At 39.6% G+C, this 21,126-nt stretch overlaps 1 protein-coding gene and 1 non-coding gene across 2 annotated transcripts; both read right to left on the bottom strand.

The window, feature by feature from the left end:
• Window positions 1–228: 228 nt before the first annotated feature.
• LOC130170856 (elongation factor 2-like) lies at window positions 229–7,703 on the bottom strand. The gene is made up of 13 exons (XM_056378524.1): window positions 7,549–7,703; window positions 6,023–6,237; window positions 5,254–5,435; window positions 4,595–4,806; window positions 4,222–4,400; window positions 3,862–3,967; window positions 3,309–3,561; window positions 2,978–3,173; window positions 2,489–2,855; window positions 1,995–2,348; window positions 1,666–1,848; window positions 1,278–1,410; window positions 229–598 (listed from the first exon to the last, which is right to left on the bottom strand). The coding sequence occupies exons 1-13, from the start codon at window positions 7,549–7,551 to the stop codon at window positions 405–407; spliced, it is 2,577 nt and encodes an 858-aa protein (XP_056234499.1). The 5' UTR covers window positions 7,552–7,703; the 3' UTR covers window positions 229–404.
• LOC130171565 (small nucleolar RNA SNORD37) lies at window positions 3,648–3,715 on the bottom strand. Its single transcript, XR_008828156.1, has one exon. It is a non-coding gene; the product is annotated as a small nucleolar RNA SNORD37 (small nucleolar RNA).
• Window positions 7,704–21,126: the final 13,423 nt, after the last annotated feature.

The following is a 21,126-nucleotide window of genomic DNA, read 5'->3' as shown; positions in this document are numbered from 1 at the left end:
AGAAGGTTGCACTGTTGGAGAATTTTTTTTTTTTTTTTTTTATAAAATCGGCAACATAAATTGAAAATGGTCTGACTGCCATTAAAAACTGAAATTCGACCTGAAAATCATTTTACAATATGAAAGAAATATAACAGCACCACAGCCCTTTAAATAACTTAACAGCATCCACATGATCACCACCCCCCAAAACAAACAGAAAAAACAAAAAAAACAGCCTGAACCATAAAAGTTTTTATTTTCTTTTATTATCGTTTACAATTTTTGTAGATGTTTATTCATTATTGTCAATGCTTTTGGCAAACATTAGTGCTCCCTATGTTCTGTACAGTCCGGTCCCATGATGTAGACTTAAATTTGATGGGAAACGAGGAATGAGGCATGAGCCAGATGGGTTCAGGCTTTTACAATTTGTCCAGGTAGTTGTCCAAGGCTGGGATACCTTCCTTGAGACCCTTACGTTTGCGTGTCTCCATGACAACTACACCAGGCTTGCTTGTGGTGTCCATTGGGTTTCCTGGAAGGATCTGCCAGTGGTCAAACACACACTGTGGGAAGGCCTGGCCACCAGTGTTGGAGCGAAGGTCAGCTGTGAAACCTGGGAATGGACAGAGCAAAATACATTTTAATGGGTGCAAGTGAAATTATACTCAGCACCTGTCTGCTGCTTTCAAATCATTCACAATGCTGCTGTAATCTGTTGAAGTACAAGCTAGCATGTACACAACATAGTCAACTTGCGTAATTGGCACACACACTGGAATATATCTTTGTAGAGGGTATAAAATCCAGGCCAACAATTATGTTTGTTTATACCCATCTACCTGCATATGCAGAATCATACACCGTTTGCATCTGGTGGTTAAACAATTATCATTTGCTGCCAATAGTATCTCCTCTTAAGAAGTTTGGTATTTGAATTGTACTAAAAACAAGCATCTTGGGTTTCGGTGACATTATGTCAATTAGCTATTGTTTCTTTCAGGGATTAGAAAACATAACATGTCCAATCCAACTGAAAATTAACAACAAAATGCAAGTGGAGGCCACGTCATGTTAAAATGACGTAACTGGCTTACTCATGTACTCGGCAGAAAAGAGTACAGGACTGTTGATAACTATTTACTAAGCACTGTACACTTGACAGACAGAACAGTGAAATAGGCGCCCATGTGCGCAAACAATTGCAGTCTGATATGAGAAGGCAAACAGAGCCTTTTCCCATTCCTCATCTCCAAGAGAACACTAGATTACCATGATGACTAACAAAGACATACCAAATGACTCCATGACAGGCAGGTAGGCCTTGATGACACGCATGGGTGTTCCCATCACACTGGACTCCTCAAACACGTGACCACGCCTCTTGGTCAACACACCATAGATTCCACCCATTGCAACTTCAGGGCACTGCAGAATAGGCAAGAGATATTGGGTTGGACAAACAATACCAAAATCTGTGAAATAGAAATGCAACTGTAAAATCTTAACAGTGTGTGTGATAAATAAAATTTTTTGTAACGAATCCATTGTACCCTTCCAAAACCCTAAAGGTGTGACAAGCAACTTTAAAAGTAAAAGGGATTAATCAGAGGCTTAAACTCGTCTCAGGTAGTCAAGTAACTAGAAGAAACAAAATGCAGACTACACGTGCACAGCACATACCTGGATCTCCACCAGATAGACAGGCTCCATGAGTCTGGGCTCAGCTGTCAGCTCACAGGCGTACAGAGCTCTGCGGGCAGTGGGGATAATCTGACCACCACCACGGTGAATAGCATCTGTGTGCAGGGTCACATCATGGATGTCGAAGCGAATGGCACGCATGTTCTCTTCACAGAGGACACCCTGAAAACAAGATTAACAGATTTAAAATTATCTCTGCATTAAAAAAAGAACAGACTATCTTTAAAGCTAATATCTCCATAATAAACTTAAGACAATTTTAGCTGAGTGCAATGACCAGTGAATTCTTGCATATGATGGTCCCTTACCTCCTTGACTGCCCACTGGAAGCCTGCCACAACACTATCCTTGATCTCATTAAGGTACTGCACTCCCTTGGTAACGTCCACCAGCATGTTGGGGCCATTTCCATCAGGGCCAAAGCACCAGATTTTTCTGGCCTCAGTGACATCCCACTCATACTTGTCAGCAAGGTAACGGGCACGGGCCTTAAGCTCCTGACGAGCGCTAACGTCACCCTTCTCAATGTCCTCTGCCAGGCCATCTTCGAAGGGACGAGCCCTCATGAACAGACGGTTGTGCTTGTTGGGTGACTTTGACAGACACATGGTATTTGATTCTTCACTGACCGTCTCTCTGTAGGACACCACTGGTTCAGATTTCTAAAAAGAGAACAGCAAAGTTCAATGCAAAAATGTTCACCTTTGAGGATAATATCAAAATGAACCTCTTATCCATTTGATTTTTAGGAATCTTTACACTTATATGGGCAAATACATATTACTTCATAACTCAAGTTTACCTTGAGTGGAATGCAAGCATGGTCCTCCTCCAGATCCTTCAGACAGATCTCCAGATGCAGCTCTCCAGCTCCTGCAATGATATGTTCTCCAGACTCCTCAATGATACACTGCACCATAGGATCGGACTTGGACAGACGCTTCAATCCCTCCACCAGCTTGGGCAGGTCAGCTGGGTTTTTGGCCTCAACAGCAACTCTCACGACAGGGCTGACACTGAACTTCATGACTTTCATGTTGTGTGCCTGCTCAAAGGTGGTGATTGTTCCGGTCTTGACAAGGTACTGGTCCACACCAACCAGACCCACGATGTTACCGCATGGCACATCTTCAATGGGCTCAACGTAACGGCCCATCATCAAAATGGTCCTGCAAGGACAAATGTACATGAGTGGTAGAGAAAGACAATTCAGAAGTGATCAATACCTGATAAATTCATAATTTATGCTACAACACATAAAATAACCAACAGGCCAGATGCTGAAACTAACCTCTGAATTGGCTTCAGGTAGAGGTCGTCCTTCTTTCCAGGGACAAAGTTTGGTCCCATGATGCGTACTTTCAGTCCGGTGGAGACAGATCCAGAGAACACACGGCCAAAGGCGTAGAAGCGACCCTTGTCACTGGTAGGTACCATCTTTGAGATGTACATCATCAAGGGAGCCTTGGAGTCACAGTTCTTGATACCTGGGTAAACAATTTATTCTGACAATCAGTACAAGTCCGAGAACAACAAGCAATTGTTGATATTATGCATGGGCTATACATGTTTGATCTTGTAATCCTCTGCATAAACAAAGTTAAAGTAAATTGGCTTTATACCCATGGCAGCCTCATCATCTCCAGGTCCTTCATAGAGCAGCTCGCAGCGGTACTTCTGGGCAGTGACGGGGGAAGGCAGGTGGATGGTGATCATTTGCAGAAGGGCTTCACCAGCGGGCAGCCAGCGACGCATGACAGCCTTCAGGAGAGGCTTACCCTCCTTGTCCTTGTCCTCAGTATCCAGCTTGATTTCCAGTTTCTGGATCAGTTTGGCAGTTTCCTCCTTCTTGAAGTTCATGATGGCATCAAACACCTGAAAAGAAGACAATTTGAATTGGCAGAATGCATTTAACATGGCCAAGCCAAAGATGTTGAAGCAAACCATTGTTTTTGTGCCCTGCTCAGACTGAAGGTTATCATCACTGGTAAATCAGGTCAAAGTGAAGAATATTCAGGTCATCACTTGCAGGCATACAAAGTAACTGTTCATTTAATATAGTCCAATTTTACTAACAAAATGTCCTAGTTATAAAATGTACTTCTCTGAACACCGCTGTAAGTGTAAGTGCACTGTAATTCAATAATTAATCAAAGTCTTGTCAAATCTGGTTACCTTGAAGATGGGGTCCAGGATAAGAGCAACAAAGGTGCGGGGGTACTTTTTGCCATCGGGTCCATTAGCACTCTTGCTGAACTTTCCAGTTTCCGCATCAAAGTACCTAAAATAATAGATGAGATGTAAAGATTTTCCAAGACAATAATCAGATACAGCTACATTGATATCACACACAAATTGTGAGATTTGAAGAGATTGTTTCAATTTAAAATATGAGTTGAAACATTTTAAAAGAAGCCACTTTTGCGTGCCGTCCTGTCCCTTTATTGAGTGTCTGTCACTGTGCGTTACTGCCAACTATATTACCTAATCACAGACACTTCATTTTCTAATCAAGCTCTCCATTTAGAGACTCACCTGTCACCCCACAGTTTCCTCATCATATCTTCCACCTTCTTGCAGCGCTCAGCTGGAGTCATCTGGGTGTTACCCTTAGCTGCGAACTTGGCAGCATACATCTCAGCAAACTGCTTCAGGGTGAAAGCCCAGCCATGGAGTCCAGAGCCAAAGCCGACAGTACCAATGACTGGATCAACCTAGGAGAGTTGACAGCACCATATCAGGACACGTGCATTTTGATTAATTCATTACAAATTTAAATTAGCTATAGTGACAGCTGAAATGACTTTACTTGAGAGACAAGAGTCAAAAATACTCATGGTTTTCTACAAGCGTGCAAACACAATGAAGCCAGTGGGTGTTGCACTTAAAGGTTCAGACAGCCACTTACCATGATGTTGCCCATAGGTCCATGCTCATCTTCTCCATAAGTGGAGATGATGACATTGACCGTCTCAACAATGCGCTGGAAAGTCTGGTAAAGGTCTTCAGGTTCAAGCTGCAACTCCAACAAGGCACGGTCCATCTTGTTCATCATCAGGACTGGCTTGATACGCTCGCAAATGGCCTGACGGAGCACTGTCTCAGTTTGCACACAAACACCTGGTAGGGATGCACAACAATAGACAATTTAACCCAGGGGAAAGCAGGTTAGGTTTTAAATATGATTTCACATAAATACAATGGTAAGTAGTATTAAGGATATTATTTTTAAGACAATCGTATTAGCAAGCTCCCCCGTGGGCCAGAATGAGCACATTTAGTGGTTTGTATCTTAAAAAAAAAAAAAAAAAAAAAAAAAAAGAACCAAAGAGCATTACATCAAATTGACCTACTTGTATGGCATTTCAAATCTCATTAAATATTCTGAATTTCGGATTTACGCGATAGAAGGTTGTGACTGGCACTGTAAATGTTTTTTATTTTTTTGGTGCTGGTGTCAGCCTGTGGTCTTTTGATTCTGAGCCAAAAGAAAGAAGCGCAAGTAAAAAACTGAGAATTCATCTGGATAGCTAACATCAGCTACTGAGGATTGTTCGGGCTCCTTACCAGACACGCAGTCCACTACAACCAGGGCTCCATCAGTCACACGGAGAGCAGCAGTCACTTCAGAGGAGAAGTCAACGTGCCCTGGTGAGTCAATCAGGTTGATCAAGAAGCCGGCTCCATCCTTGGTCTGCTTAATGAAGGCCAAGTCATTTTCAGCCAGCTCATAGTACAAGGAGATGGCACTGCAAGTTAGGAAAAGGACACATGACAAATTTAGCAGTTAATTAACTAGCTGATTTTTTTTCAAAAGCAACATGCCTGTTTATACATAACCCTTAGAGCTCAACACATCTTCAGTAATGTGTACAGTAATTAACTACAAAACAAGTTCTACAAGTCTACCAACTGTATGCATGTCAATACTGTGCAGACATGTCACATTGTACTGTAGACTGAAAAGGTGCACGTATTGCTGTCGTAACACCACTTTCTTCAAATTGTGTTTTCCATCTAGCTGAAAGGATTGAGGCAATAAGGCAGACAACAGCAGCCAAAATAGTCAAAATAAAGAGTGCCATAGTTATCTATGTAGCTGGTGGGCAACTTGTGAAAAAGACATTCCCACAAGCAGAATATTTTCACCGCCTAGATTCTCCGGTTAAGCTGCAATGTGGAGAAATCACAGCTGAACAGGTACTAACCGATAAAAACGTAAGTGCTCACACCACTTACAATGTTACTTATCTACCTGCTGCCAAGATTCATATGAGGGAAAAAAAAACTGCAGGAAGGAGAAACAATACAGTGGGTAACGCAGCAAGATACTTACGTGGACTTGATGGTAATGCAGCGTTCCTGTTCATCTTTGCGTGTGTCTGTGAATCGGGTCTCTCCAGCACGAGCTGAGGCAATGATGCCAGCCTTCGACACCAGCGAGTCTGTCAGAGTTGACTTTCCATGGTCGACGTGCGCAATCACAGACATGTTACGGATGTTGGCCTTTTTGTCCATGATGGCACGGATCTGGTCTACGGTAAAGTTCACCTGAGGAGACAAATTCAGGTAAAACAGTCACAAAAAAAAGGAACAAACTTTTTAATGTGGCTGCCTGGCCTTCTGGTTTGATTAGGTTTTAAAACCTAACACTGTCATCCCAAGCTGAAGGGGTTCACAATTTCTTTAGCCATCATTGTATGGGCTCCTATTGAAATGCAGTGGGTATTGGGGCCATCCAATTGACCCAAAGAGAAAAAAAGACAATTGCAAGCCTAGTGATCATCTGCCAACAAGCTATTGAACTATTGAAGCTATTGATGTGCACCAGCATAAAAAAAGTGCGTACATAGCAAAAGAGCCTTGCTTAGCTGCTTGTTTCGTGATTTACGGCCACTGGTGTTCATAATTTATAGGCACTTCTGGTTTCAGTAAGTCTACCAGTGTTCATAAAAAAACTATTCTGACCGAGTCTTAAAGTTACTTCACCGTACAGTAACTGTACACTCTGTTCATCTGAAATTGTTGCTGAGTCAATGTGAATCATTCGGCACTTCCACCTAGGGCGTTGGGTATCCGCCATCACAACTATGACGTTATTGTTGTCTACGTTCATAAGATCATTTTTAACAGCCCCTAGTCAGTGTTTGTCCACACATCCCGCGAAGGACAATGTTTCATTTCCTTAGCTAATAATGTAACCGATCGATTCTTGTTTCAAGTTGATTCGCCGCAGTAGCACCCGGCGTTATATGTCGACATGAATAGGCCACGTGTACAGACTTTGACACTGTGCTAAATGCTAACATTAGCTTGATAGCCTTCCGAGCCGGGGAACGCGAAATGCCGGCAAATCACTCCTACAACTCGTTACAACGTTAAAGAACACGACGAATTGTTGTGTTGATTTTGCTAGCCCCCTCACCACATGTAGCACGTTAAAATGCCAACTGTGCAATAATTCAAACAATAATATCAGCATTTTTCTGGAAAAACAGCTCACGTCAAAGCAAGGGAAGCCACTGTCAAAGTTAGCCCCAACACTTTGGCTTCGCCTAAGGTTAGCATTTTTTAACCTCTATCGACATATTACCACTCAGGCCTGTGATAAATAGTTTTGCTTAGGCAAATAATGCCAGTTAATAAACAGCACTGGCTTTCTCGAGTGGTGATGGCCCCATAGATGCTAGCGGTACAGATGACAAAATGGTTGCCATTTTGATCAAAGCACAATCCACAGAAGTGACATGTAAGTAGCGTAGCATCCAATAAATTCTCATGAAAAAAGATCAATATTAAGGCTAAAGACACCTTGTGTGCCCCATATTTTATTAATTGCTCCAAGAAATAATATCAACTCACCATTTTGACGGATGGTTTTGGATTCGCTTGGTGGAGAAAAGAGACAGGAAATTTTTTACACTGCCCACCTCACGAGGGCATAGGCAGGGAAGAGGCCGCTGACGTCAGAAAACAGGGATTTATACCGCGTGCGTCAGCCATGTTCGTAATCACGTACGGACGTTACGTTGAGGACTGTGGTGGCTTGCTCATGCGCTCGCTGCAAGATCTTCTACGGTTTCTCCACTGTCTCTGGGTCGCTGTTGCACTTGATTGGGCTGCTGCCGCTACCACAGCCGCCCAGGGACGAAACTTTGCTAGTTGAGTAACAGGAATCACAGGAGCGTCAATGAATAATTAATTCTGTTCATCAATTACTAATTATTAATTAATTCTGTAAATAAACTGTCATTAGCTGAAAGAAAGTGAGGAAAATAAATATCCCATCTTGATTCTTATTAAAAAAAACAACATAACACAGTGTAAAATCATGCTAAACTGTTGCCTTTTTACTGAATGTAAACCATAAAAATAATACCAAACTCTTTTTTCCCACATAGATAAACTCCCTTGCCCTTCTATACCTGCCCTGAGTGTTGTGTCTCCAGATTTGAAGACTTAGCTTTTTCACCCCCTTCTCTCCACTAGGTGGCTGTAACTTCACCTATTTCCCGGGAAACTAATAGCATCATCAAACAGTATAAAAGCCCTTAAATTAATACAAAAGATATAAGTATCAAATATTTTTTCACAAATGAATTTATCAGACCAATTAAGTCCCCCACTCCAGTTTAAAATGTAGATAATTATGATAAATAAGATCTGTTTTCACCATGATTTGCAGACAATGAAATCTTAGTGGTGTCATTAATGTGTGTAAAATTGGTATTTCATGTCTTGTTTTGAACAGTAATAGTCTTCAAATTATTTCAAGCCAGAAAGCTGCCATTTGATGGCAACATTTAAAGATGAATCAGAAAATCTGATTTGTTTTCTGCTTTATTCATGGTTTAATCATAATAGTTCTAGTACAATACAGTGAATCAAATATGACAATATTACATGCTATCAAGCAGTCTTCTTTTTTGATCATTTAACACACCTGCTCTGTAGTTAATCCCTGTAATTTGACTTCTCTGAGCAATAGGGCTAACAAAAATAAAAAAAATACCCAATGAGCATTAGTGAAATCTCTCATTATTATCACCATAAAACAATTCCTAAGGAATGGGCAAAAATTTAGTTGGATGTTGATTATTTAACAAACAAACAATCATCAGCCTATAGTGTTTAAAAACAAAGAAACAAATAAAACAATTCTTGGTCCTGTTCTGTTGGGACAGTTCTTCATTCCACTGGCCAGATTGTTCATGCAAATGTTGCTTGATTATCTTTTCCAGCAGATGGTGCCCCAGCTTCACATCCAGACACTGCAACTTTCAGCACACCAGTCCCATAAATAACAAGTAATGCTCAACAGTGTACATGTTAACATGATAATTTCACCCCAAACTGAAATGAGCAGTGATTGTATTATGGTATGAAGACTATAATATGATGTACAGGCTATAAGACAAGATTAATGTTGTCAGGAATGAATGTCTTCATGCTCTCTAGATGTGAATGATAGACCTTGGTGTCTTTCTGTGATTACATTGGAATTAATGCACCAACTTGTTTCTGATTGGACTGATCCAACTAATTTTTATATTTTGTACAGTTTTCTTCTTCTGGTGATTTGACTGGACCCTCTGTATTTTTGCTGTAACCAAGGTTTTTTTTTTCATTTGTGTGGCTTTAAGTAGCCTGCATATGCAGAGACACAACAAAGATGAGGGAGAAACAAAAATAAGCTGTGTGAGAGCTAACAGTTTGGTGGAGAGGGAAATCATTGATGGCTGTTTAAACTCTCAGTGGCAATGAACAAAGGGAATGTGAAGGATGACTAGTCTTCAGATCATAAGACAGAATTTTTAGCCACAAGAAAATATGCAGTTTAATTTTCCTTTATTAAATGATACAGCCAATAATAATCTAAATAATACATTCAGGAGGAGATAAGTCCAATGATATTACCAAATAAAAGCTATAGTGGAGAAACATTTTTATGTGCTGTTTGAGTACTTGATTCACTAAATGATTGGAGGTTGCAAAGCATGACAACTATACAATGGGATCTCTTATTTTCACCATCAGTCAGGTTTAAATAGGGGAGTTTTCATTACCATAGAAAATACTGAATGATAATGGCATAATATTGCAAGATGCATGCATGAGGAAGGTCCTTGACTAGAACGCTGCCTACGGTTCAATATCAAATTACTCTTAAGCTCATTGCTCAAAAAATATAACTGTATTTTTCTTTTTTGGGGGTTTGTTGAAATTCTCTGTCACAATGAGAGACCATTCACCCAGATCTAGAACTAGAACAGCTTCAGGTCCCTCAAATGTAACCCTGGTTTTAAAACTGTAGTCGTTTTCAAGGAAGGTAAAGTGGTGAATGCTGAATGTTATTATGTGTATGTTTAAAGGCATACATTGCATTGCATTCATCTCCATCCTCCACTCTATTCCGAAATATATTTTCTCTACCAATAGTTGATAATAGAAAATGGTGTAGCTGAAGATACACATGATGGACTGACCATCAGTGACGAATTATATGGGCATGCTAATGTCACAAAAGCGCCTTTTAAAAAGCATGAAATTATTCCATGATTCAAGCGCTTGGCGGAAACTGGGGGTAGAGATGCCTGTGTCAGGAACAGAATTAGAAAACAATTAGGCGTAACATGGACACAGATGCACATGCACACACACACAAAAGTAAGTAATTAAGTAAGTACAGACAAGGTAAATTTAACACATTTGAAAGTGTTAATTACTTGTTTGAATGGGAAGTAAACTGTGTAAAATTTTCTCATTTAACACAATCACACCTGAAGTGCTTGTCAAGCTGTGTGCTGTGGCTCTCAGCGTCCTGTCATATCTGAAAACACTCACACAAAACGATTGACAGGGACAAATGGCAGACAGCTAAGCCTGAGTAATTGACCGTAGATTGATATGACACCAAACTTTTAAAGGGGTTTGAGCTATGTGTCTTGTTATAATTCAAAGTTGTTTTGCTTACTCTAAAAACAGTCCATGTTCTCCTGGTACTTTGTGTGACAGAAAGAGACAGTAGTCTGACATACCGTATCCACGTATTTGCCTCAGTCTGATCCTCAAAAAAATGCAAGTCTGAAAGTCTTCACTGTCTGCCATTTATCCAGTCTCCCCCTGTATTTTTCACTCTCTTGCCTTGATCCTTGCCCTCATTTACCTTTCATATGAGAGCCTGACAATCACACGCATATATCAGTGGTGCTAAGAGGAAATTATATATTTAATTACTTTACAGTCAAAAATCACCTGTGATAATACTTATTGTTTGAAGAAACACATAAAAAAGACAAAATCACTGTCATATTTCAGTGTCACATCACAACATTGATGTGATGTAGAGCCCCAAATACATTCAAAATGCATTTGCTTGATCTCAAATACAAATGTAGCTTAGAAAGAGATCACAAACACCCTATCCCCTGGAGCTGCTCCAAGGTATCATTATAGCAAACAGTAAGTGTACGCTATGAATAATAGATGAAGCAAATAAACACACACTTTTGTCATCAAATGACAGGAGTGCTAGCCACAGTTACATAAGTCATGTGTGACTCCTTCTGACAGAAGAGATTCTTTTATAAAAATTGTATCAAAATATGGATGTTGGAAACTTATCATTCATGGTAATATCAGATTCAGCTTTATTGCCCAAGTACGTCATCAAATACAAGGAATGTGAGTTGAGCTATCAGCATATCTCAAGACTACCACATAGCACCAACAACAAATGTATAGGAGATGCACGTATACTGTAAGTATGTACCAAACAAATGCTAACATAGAGGTATTGTGTGCATGGAAGTATTATGTGCTTTATATGTGTGTGAGTACACAGGGCATGTCACAAATACAGCTCTGTACAATCCTTAAATTGATGCTGAATCACAGATCATCCAGGATCACAATTGTAAAATCACCAAGACTGTTTCCCAAATCTTATTAACAAAGTCTGTCATTCACACAGTTCAATAATTACTTGTGTGAAATGCTGAGACGATGTGTGTTTGTCAGCACTGCTGCCCATACATCAAGAGAAGTATGGAAATATGACACATTAAGAAAAGAGAGAATATGAACCTCAAATTATTAGCTACAGCCAAGAGATTGGAGTGCCTTTTAAAAAGTATCTTGAAGTCAGCAAAAGGACACTTGTAATTTCAGTGTCCTTCAGGTGCTGCTCCCTCAAGCATGTAATCTAAAACACTGGGCAAACAACACCATCCAAGTCATCCCAATATGGATTCATAGTTTTGCCAGTCGCACAGTGTAAGTTGGTACGGATAATGGATGGATGAATAGATTTCTATTCTATATCAACAGATAATTTTAGTCAATACTCCATATTCATAGCCAGGGTTGCAGTACTTTGTGAAATGGGCTACAGAAATGTGTGTGGTCTAAAAGAATCAAGAAAAACTTTAATAAACTCACAAAGAAATTCTTTGTTACAGTTTCTAAACACTCAGTTAGGAAAGAGAAAGGAGATAACTTAAAAAAAGTAAAAACTACAATAAAATAGTATTAATAATAAACAAAAAGTAAGTGAACAGAAAAATGTACAAATGTAAATGTGCAAAAAGTAAAAAAGTGATGACACAGTATGGACAAAAGTGCAAAAAAAAGAAAGCAGAAAAGGAAACCTGCACAGTAGATTAACAGTAGTTTAACAGTAAATTAATTGCTGTGTAGAACTGAACTGACTAAAAGTGTAATGTGGGTCAGCAGTAAATTAACAGTAGTTAAACAGCAGAGTAGGCTACTGCTGGAGACAGGTACGGATTATCCGAGGCCTCCGACCTCTAGGGGGCCTCCAAACCCCCACCAGCTGTGGCCTTATCCTGGTTTATTTATTTATTTACTTATTTATTTAATCAAATTACATTAACTAACTGAGTGTGTGCATTTTGAAAAATGACCCAATTAATTCAGAGTTACTTTAAAATATTATGATAGATTTGCTGGCTGCCTGTGTCATGATGATGACGAGTGAGGTCAGAGGTCAGGAAGTGACCGTGGGAATTTAGCGGCAAAGCCGGCCCCTTGCGAAAGACGCTTCTAAAACATGGAAAACAAACATCGGAGCGGTGGCGCCACAAAGAAAAGCCGAAAAAGAAAAGGATTCAGAGTAACTGAAATTCGGACAAACATACCATCTATCTGGACTTTTTACTCGGCTTGCTAGCATTAGCAAAGAGCCTGGAGAGGGCGATCGTAGAAGAAGAGGACAGTGAGGCAGCAGCATGAAACAGAAGCAGAGAGCCACAGCCCTGCGACACACACCTGTTCAACTGCCCCACCCTCATCTCCACCTGAGTAGGTTGAGTAGGTTACCAGTTTAGAAGCCCCACAATTTATTACTTTCTACCTGTTTCCCCACATTGCGAGAATTAAACATGATCTGAGAGAAAGGATGAGGCAACAAGCTTGAACTCTTTATCAACACTAGAAACAGAGTCAGAACTCGACAGATAACCTGGACTTTTAATGGTGCAGTGGAAGAGTTTTCAAGGAGAAAGACCAGAAAGAAGACCATCACATGAGGTAGGCTTTTGCTCATACTATTCACACATTATAGACTGTCCTAATTTAAGGTATTTTTGTCGCCAAGGTGTTGAGAGGTAGTTGAAATTGGTTGGTTTTGGGAAACCTATTTTATCGTTGCCTCTTTATACCAGGATGGTTGATATAGTGGAAATCCTGTATGATACAGGATACATACATTATTTGTTATAGGTCTTCCTAAGTAGAGCAGTATGAATGTCTCTCTCTCTCTCTCTGTTGTTTGTGTGTGTGAGTGATGGAAGAATCTGATTCAGAGAACTGTATTGGTGGAGGTGGGAAACAATAGTCTTGCCATTCAGCTATACATTGTAGTCTAATATGTTGATATTGTTGCTGCTGGTCCAGGAAAGTATAGTTTCAATCATCAGTATTGTAAATCCTGTACGATAGAATATCTACAGGTGTTGATATTGTCAGGTTGTGATAATGGGCTTCAGCCTGTCATTGTAAATCCTGTACAAGCTACAGGTGTCTCCAATACATATTAGCCTCCACTGAGAACCTATAATTCAGAACTTTGAATTGCGAGTGTGACTAGAGAGGATTGGGCTGGATGGTCACAGGGAGCATGTCATTCAATAGAAGAATGAATGTGTCAGGTTGTTGGCACATGATCAATATGAAGTACATTTCTTTAGATGTCTGCTGTCACCATGACAACGATTTAGAAGTGCTGAGCTAAAAATGGTTCTACTGACTATTGATAGCTCTGTTGATGTACAGAGGATAATGTGTACATGTGACTTTGTTGAAAACACTCTATGCTCTCCTCTCTCTAGGGCTGTGCAATTAATTGAATTTTGATTTCGGCTCCCAACGATCACCAAAATAGTACAATTATATTGCATGTTCTGTTTTGCAAGAACACTCTTATTTTGTGTTGCGCTCTGAAAGACACGCGCACATCCGCCCCTCCCTAAGCCACAAACTCTCTCAGCCAGAGGGAGGCAACTCAGCGCGAGTAAAGATGGCAGAAGGAGGGCAGCTACAGCAGCGTTTGGTGAGCAAAAAAGGCAAAACCAACTCCGTTGTCTGGGAACAGTTTGGCTTTGAGGAATCCTACAACGAGCAGAAACATGCTACGTGCACGATTTGCAACATGGTAGTGGCTGCAACACAAGGGAACAGCACGAATTTAGATTGCAAAAAAAGGTGTGTTTTTAATAAATGCAACACGTTCCCAAAGTCATGTGAAATAATCATGTTACATAATCGTGATTTCAATATTGACCAAAATAATCGTGATTATGATTTTTTCCATAATCGAGCAGCCCTACCTCTCTTCATGTGGCTGTGACTGTGGTGAGTGCAAGAACTGAATTCAATGTACATGTAACTGTACCCAACAACATCCTTATTTCTAAAAACCTCTCTTATATTTTTAGCCAGGGATGTTTTACCATGAGCAGTGCACTCTGTTCCAAAAACACTCACATTCGCAGTACAGGCACTGTCTGATCTGGGAGGGGAAAACACTGTTCTTTCACTTTCCCCACCAAGGTTTCTCTTGCCAATCTAGGGAATAAATAGTCAAACTTCCATAGTCAAACTTTGTCTAACTTAAAAAGGAAATGTAATTTGTAAAAACTTACTTGTAACTTGACTCAACACTTGTTGGAGTTTGATTGGCCATGAAAAAAAGTTCTGCTGCAATACCGGATGCTGATTGGTCCAGGTGTAGCTGAGCTCATAATCTACAAGTCCTCATACAATGAAAAATTAGGATATTTGGCACTTAAGTCTAAAACTGGCAAAGGCACACCATCATGTAACCACCCCATCACAAAGATTTCAACAATGGATAAAAGACTAAATGACTTGATCAAGGTTAGGGAAAGATTATCTCCATGGTTGAAAGAAACCAACACTGACCTTTGGTCTGTGGAGATGGGATGTCGACTCTGGTCTGTGGTGTCAAAGTCAGACAACTCTATACCCTATAGGAATTCATCCACCCAAACCTCCCACTTAAAACACTTAAGCTGATTGAACAATAATGCCAATGCCTTTTAACTACAGAGGACAGTCATTATTCACACAGCCACTCTCCCCAGTGTTAATGTGGCCATGCCTCACGTTCCATTAATCTATATCTTCACAATATTGATTCATTTTAGCCTGTTTTGGTCCGTCTAATAAATGTTTTCTTCTCATGAACAGCGTTTAATTATCTATCAGATGTGTTTTAAACCATGTGTACCAATCCTCTTTGACAAACAAATTAAAAGTTTCCTTGGAACAAATTCCCGAGGTTGTTTTCTTGAGCATGTGTTTAGCCACTGCCCAGCCTTCAGTCACACCAAGAAGCTTTCCTTTGAGAGATAGGTGGCTTTCATCGGACAGTAATCTTGAATCTCAAATGGAGAGGGCAGCTAGGGACTATATCTCTCGTTTTTTCTGTCTGACTTTTCTCACTCACAGAATAAATTCCCTGTCAGCAAGCTCTGTGGCTGATGTGTCTAAATGTTCACTCGTCTGGATTTTTGATCCAACAGGTTAACGTACTGTGCAAATTTGTTTGGCTGAAGAGTCTTCTCAGCTTTTGTGTAAGAAGGTGTCTTTTGCTGTGCAGATGAGGTCACAGAGGCTGTGTACTACATTTATCTGAAATATATGTGTGAATTGGAAACAAAATTATATTTCTGAGGTCCAGAGTGAAATTTTAACTGCAGCTTTTAAGCCAAGAAGTGCTCAGAAAAATGGAAATTTAAACCACAGAGCAGCTCCATCTGCTGAGGAAGATTATGAGATTGAAAGCTCCAATGGCTGAACCAAGGCAGTGTGCTTCAATAAAAACACAAAAACAGACAAACAAACATTAGCAGACTACCATTACAACCTACTCATTTCCCAACCCCATCCAGGAATCCCATTATAAGACATGAAATAAAACAGTATTCCACTAACACACCAACATCATTCAGACCCAAATAGAATTAGAAAATTATGCTCCACGATCCATGATGATATCCACAGGAATAAGCATATATAGAGTATATATAAAGTATTTAACATGAGATGCCTATCATTTGTAGTTCCATAGCTCCATAGAGGAGGTGTTATTAAGAAATGGCAGACACTGTGAGTGAGGGAGGGAGGGATAGCTTTCCCAATAATTTTAGACATAATAGACATTCTCCCAAAATCCTCCAGGCACTACAAAATCATATGAAGAAAAGTGGCAATGGTATTGTCTGGGCAAAAGTCGCAATATGGATTAGCTTCGAGTTTCATTTGTTGTAATCTTCAAGGTTTGAGGTAACAAATTGATAGTGTGTATTTGATAGTTTGGATTTCAGGATGGCAGGGATATATTTGATTGTATTGTGGGCCAATCTAGATCTGAGGAAGTGTTAACATCTGTCTTCGTGCGTCTGTTAAGTAGCAAAGGTTCATATGAGGTCTCAGTTATGCATTTACAGAGGTTAGAGACAATACCACAAATGAAGGGGGTGAATTTGCCTTCCATGGGACACCTTTAGCACACATTGCTGCACACAGCAGTAGATAAGAGAATAGAAGTGTTTTAAGGACTTTTGTAAATCTTGGAATTCACAGAGACCTTGTTGCCCTACAATGTCTTGGAGAGTAGGAACACCAATGTCACCCCACAGTCGAAAGCAAATTGGCTTCCCATCTATCAAATGAGAGTAATTATGGAAAATTGGAAATTGACGAAAGATACAGTATGTAATACCCGACCCAAAATTCTGTTTCACTATCTTGTGGGGAATGTTGGAATATATCAAATTTGGTAGATTATGTGGATATATTAATTGTTCTCCAATGGGGCGCCATGACATACAAGTCTCTGGATTCAACCAGCCAGTAAGTGGACACAGAGCAAAACACCATGAGTGCTATTCACAATTAAGCAGGTTGACACCTCCTGATACTTTATGATGTTGCAAGGTAGAAGCTTTGATTCTGGGTTTTTTCTTGTTCCATGCTGATAACAGAATGTAATTTGGTGGGGCTAGAGGTGTCATTGATCTGATAAAATTGATATAAGGTAATACATTCATCTTAATGACTGAAAGTCTAGACTTCAAGGATTAAGTATTTAAAATCTTGAACAAAAGGAATACTAAAAGAAGAAAAGAAGACAGTTAATTGTGTATCCAGAGATATTACCGAAAACCTCAAAGATTTCAGATTTGAGAGAGATGTGAGAGTGATCTTGAGGAAGTTTTTGTAATATCAAAATATCGTCCGTACATAAGGAAAAATTTGTGAAATTGTTTTTTTTTTTTTTTTTTTTTCAAATACATTCATAACCATTTCTATTTAAACACCCTTAAGCAAACATGCCACACTTATTGGCATGACAACATCAAAGCTCTGTAATGGTTTAATGAGAAATGTTTACATTTCAGCACATTCTAACTTGTAATGACAATGGATCTCTTCAGGAAGTGGAAAACATTAAACATTTAGGTGTGTGGATTGAGTCTGAACTTACCTTTAAACCACACATTAAGAATGTCATGAAAAAAGTACATTTTGGTGTTGGTGTTACATATTGTTCCAGACATTGTTTTACATTTAATGTTAGAAAGAGACTTGTTTCACAAGTTATTCTACAAGTTATTCTACCATAATGGACTATGCTGACATTATTTAACAAAATGCTTCTAAAACTGATCTTCGTCCCCTCAGTGTCATAAATAATAGACTTTGCAGATTTATAGTAGATTGCTCTGTTTTTTACACACCATTGCACAATGTTAGACAGACTAAGACAGCTCCCTCTTGATATAATATGTGGATATCACTGGTACCAATTCATTTTTAAATGCATTAACTTTAGCTATCCTTATTGTCTAAAACATTTAGCGACAAGAGCAGAGACAAGAGAGAGGAACAGAGAGTGAGATAAGAGAGGGGAGGGTGGTGTAGGCAGGTGGGAGAATATAACAGCAGTTAGTACAAAGCTGTAATGCTGTACAGATGCTACCAGTCATGATGAGTGTGGTGAGAGAGGGGAAATCGACTGCTGATTTTAAAGATAAGCAACACCTGGCAATGGTTGACAGTGATTTGTTTTATCCCACTGTTTTTATTTGTGGGCATTAGGTTAGTGAATGCAAAAAAAGAGCCCAAAAAATTCAAACTGACTAATGACCCAGTTCTGGCAGAACAGTCTAAGCTCGACAGAGACACCAGCAGAGAGGCTTTATTGAAATGCAGCACTGTTATCTACAGTCACATTAACTCTTCCATTCGCAAAACGTTAATTTGCCATCATGTACCTTTACACACTCAAGCAACTACATCTTTTGTTGTTGTTTGTGGAGAAAGTTTTGTTTACTAGAACAGTATCTTTTTCTTTGAGCAAAAATTAATAAGTAAATGGTAAATGGACTTGCACTTATATAGCGCTTTTCTAGTCTTACTGATCAGTCAAAGCGCTTTACAATACTAGCCACATTCACCCATTCACTCACACATTCATACTGATGGAACAGCCATCAGGGGCAATGCAGGGTTCAGTATCTTGCCCAAGAACACTTCAACATGCAGCCTGGAGGAGCCGGGGATCAAACCACGACCTTCTAATCAGTGGACAACCCGCTTTACCTCCTGAGCCACAGCTGCCCTTAGGAGGAGCTGAACAACTACTGGTATTGCATTGAATGACAGTGGCACTTCTATCAATGAGAATGATGTTTACTTTTAGGGCACAGGTTACTGATGCATTATACCACAGGGAAATTTAATCAAGGAAGAGAAGTCATCAGGATGTGAACGTACCAATAGTTTCAAATCCATAAACCACCTTGGGGCCAGCTCCATTTCCAGGAGGCGGCTTATTGGAGCAATGGGGCTAACAATTCACACAAAACTGAAAGCTGCTGACATGCTGACTTTAAGCCACCTTTTGTAGACATTGAAAGGGGCTTTGATGTCATGCCATGCTGTGTCAGTTGACAGCAAACGCCACACCCATCACATTTTGCTGACATGAATTTTTACAGCTTGTCATGCTTGTATTCACTCTTTTACATTGATATGAGCTGTTGCTAGTGGTGTTGCATCCCATATATTACCTGTTTCAATTTCAGTATTTTTCTCTTCACCCTGGAGGGTTAGTTGTCATTGAGGAATTATTGGCAATGCTGCCTCCTATCAAGTTAGTGTGTAGTCCATGCTGTTGTGCTTCATTACTTCTTCAGGATTGTTAAGTAAAATGCATTTCCATTTCAATTTGAAGTATTTGGTTAAACCCATGAGATGAGTTATTCTTGACGGGGAGATTTTCAACAAATGAACCTGCTTCAGGGTCTTGCCTCACTGTTACAACACTTTCTCTCTGTAACTACACAAACTGAATAAACATTAGGGTACATAAGGTGCCTCAGTGTCTCTTAGCCTAATAAAACCATTGTGTTGGTTTTGCTAAATTATGCATCAAAACAAGCATGTAACCACAGTAACCGGATGTTTTACCCATCTATGCTACAGCCTCAAACATAGTAGTTCTGTCAATTTACCAAAAAGGTAAACAATGTAATATATCTGTGACATCTTCCATTTGGAAATGAAAATACAACCAGGCCTGTTTTCACTTGGACTGTGCTCTGGGGGCATGGACTTTATCCCTGGACAGTGCACTTTGACAACAAAGCTTCTTCTGTTAGCGAAACAGTGCTTTTTGCTTCAGCAGATTCATGGAAAGCCTGAAACTTTATTGTAATGGCACAGAGAAATGTGTCAAAATGTACCAATGGAACGTTTGTTAATAAATGGATTGTGGGTGGAAGTATCAAGAATGGTCATTAAAAGCTAGTTCCAAGATTACCAAATCAGTGGCTGCAACTGAGCGAACACATCTGAAAAATTTGCTGAAGGTCTGCACTTAAAATCCATCTTGTCATCAAAAATCAAGTGTATGAAAGGTCCTTTGATTTGATTTGGAGAGCATTTTGTGCAACACTGTCATGTCTAAAATATCAAGTTTAAGTGAAACTGCTTCTTTTGTGGGCTATGGTCTATGATGCCTGATTAAAAAATCATTTGAAACATTGATTAATAGCAAGAAGATATGGAGAAAAATCAGATAGAATCATCACAAAACCGATAACAATTTTATCACTCTCTGCTGCCATGGGAATAAATTGATTTACCAGCCAGCCAGATATCTGTACAGCATGGGACAATGTGCCCTGTGGCATTTTTATCTCTTCTCTATTGGCCACTAAATTGAAAACTAAGACTGGAAAAAAATTACTGATTATTATCAGACTGCCAGTAGAAATGTAGAGCATGCAGTCCATTCTTCTAATGCCAACATAATCAATTTAACATGTTTTTGCACATTCACATTCACATACAGACACATGCACACTACAGTGGGCCTGATCCTTGGGTTTTCACATTTTGATGAACAGATTGCTGTTTTCTGTTTTCCTAGAATTGCTCTCAGTGTTGCTATTGACGAGTGCAGGATAAGGAGTCCTACTGCCAGTTGCTCCTCTGCTGGTCACAGTGCATGTCAGAGTTGCTATTGCATGGTTCATGTTTGGGTGTTTTTTCCTGACAACCAATATTTAAAAAAAAAAAAAAAAGGAAGGCACTCAGTTTAGAGCAGACCTCTGCCAAAACCTAATAATGCCCTCAGTTACACTTTCACAGACAATATAGGGCAGACGACTGAATGATCATTAAGCTGCAGTGAAAGTTTGGCCTGGTGGTGGCGGCAGTTGGTCTTTGGATGTAATCACATTTTATGTTGTAACAACCTACGTTATGTTTAATCCCTATACTTAAAGTTGTCAATTATTTTTAACAACTTTTCCAGCATTAGTGTGGGCTAGTTTAGATCATGAAATAATTTAATTAAACAAGGATCAGAGTTTGAAAGAAGAG

This window comes from Seriola aureovittata, chromosome 6 (genome assembly GCF_021018895.1).
Source record: "Seriola aureovittata isolate HTS-2021-v1 ecotype China chromosome 6, ASM2101889v1, whole genome shotgun sequence".
Taxonomy (NCBI): Eukaryota; Metazoa; Chordata; class Actinopteri; order Carangiformes; family Carangidae; genus Seriola; species Seriola aureovittata.
Note: the sequence above shows the minus strand (reverse complement) of the source record. Positions and strands in the feature narration are given on the sequence as shown.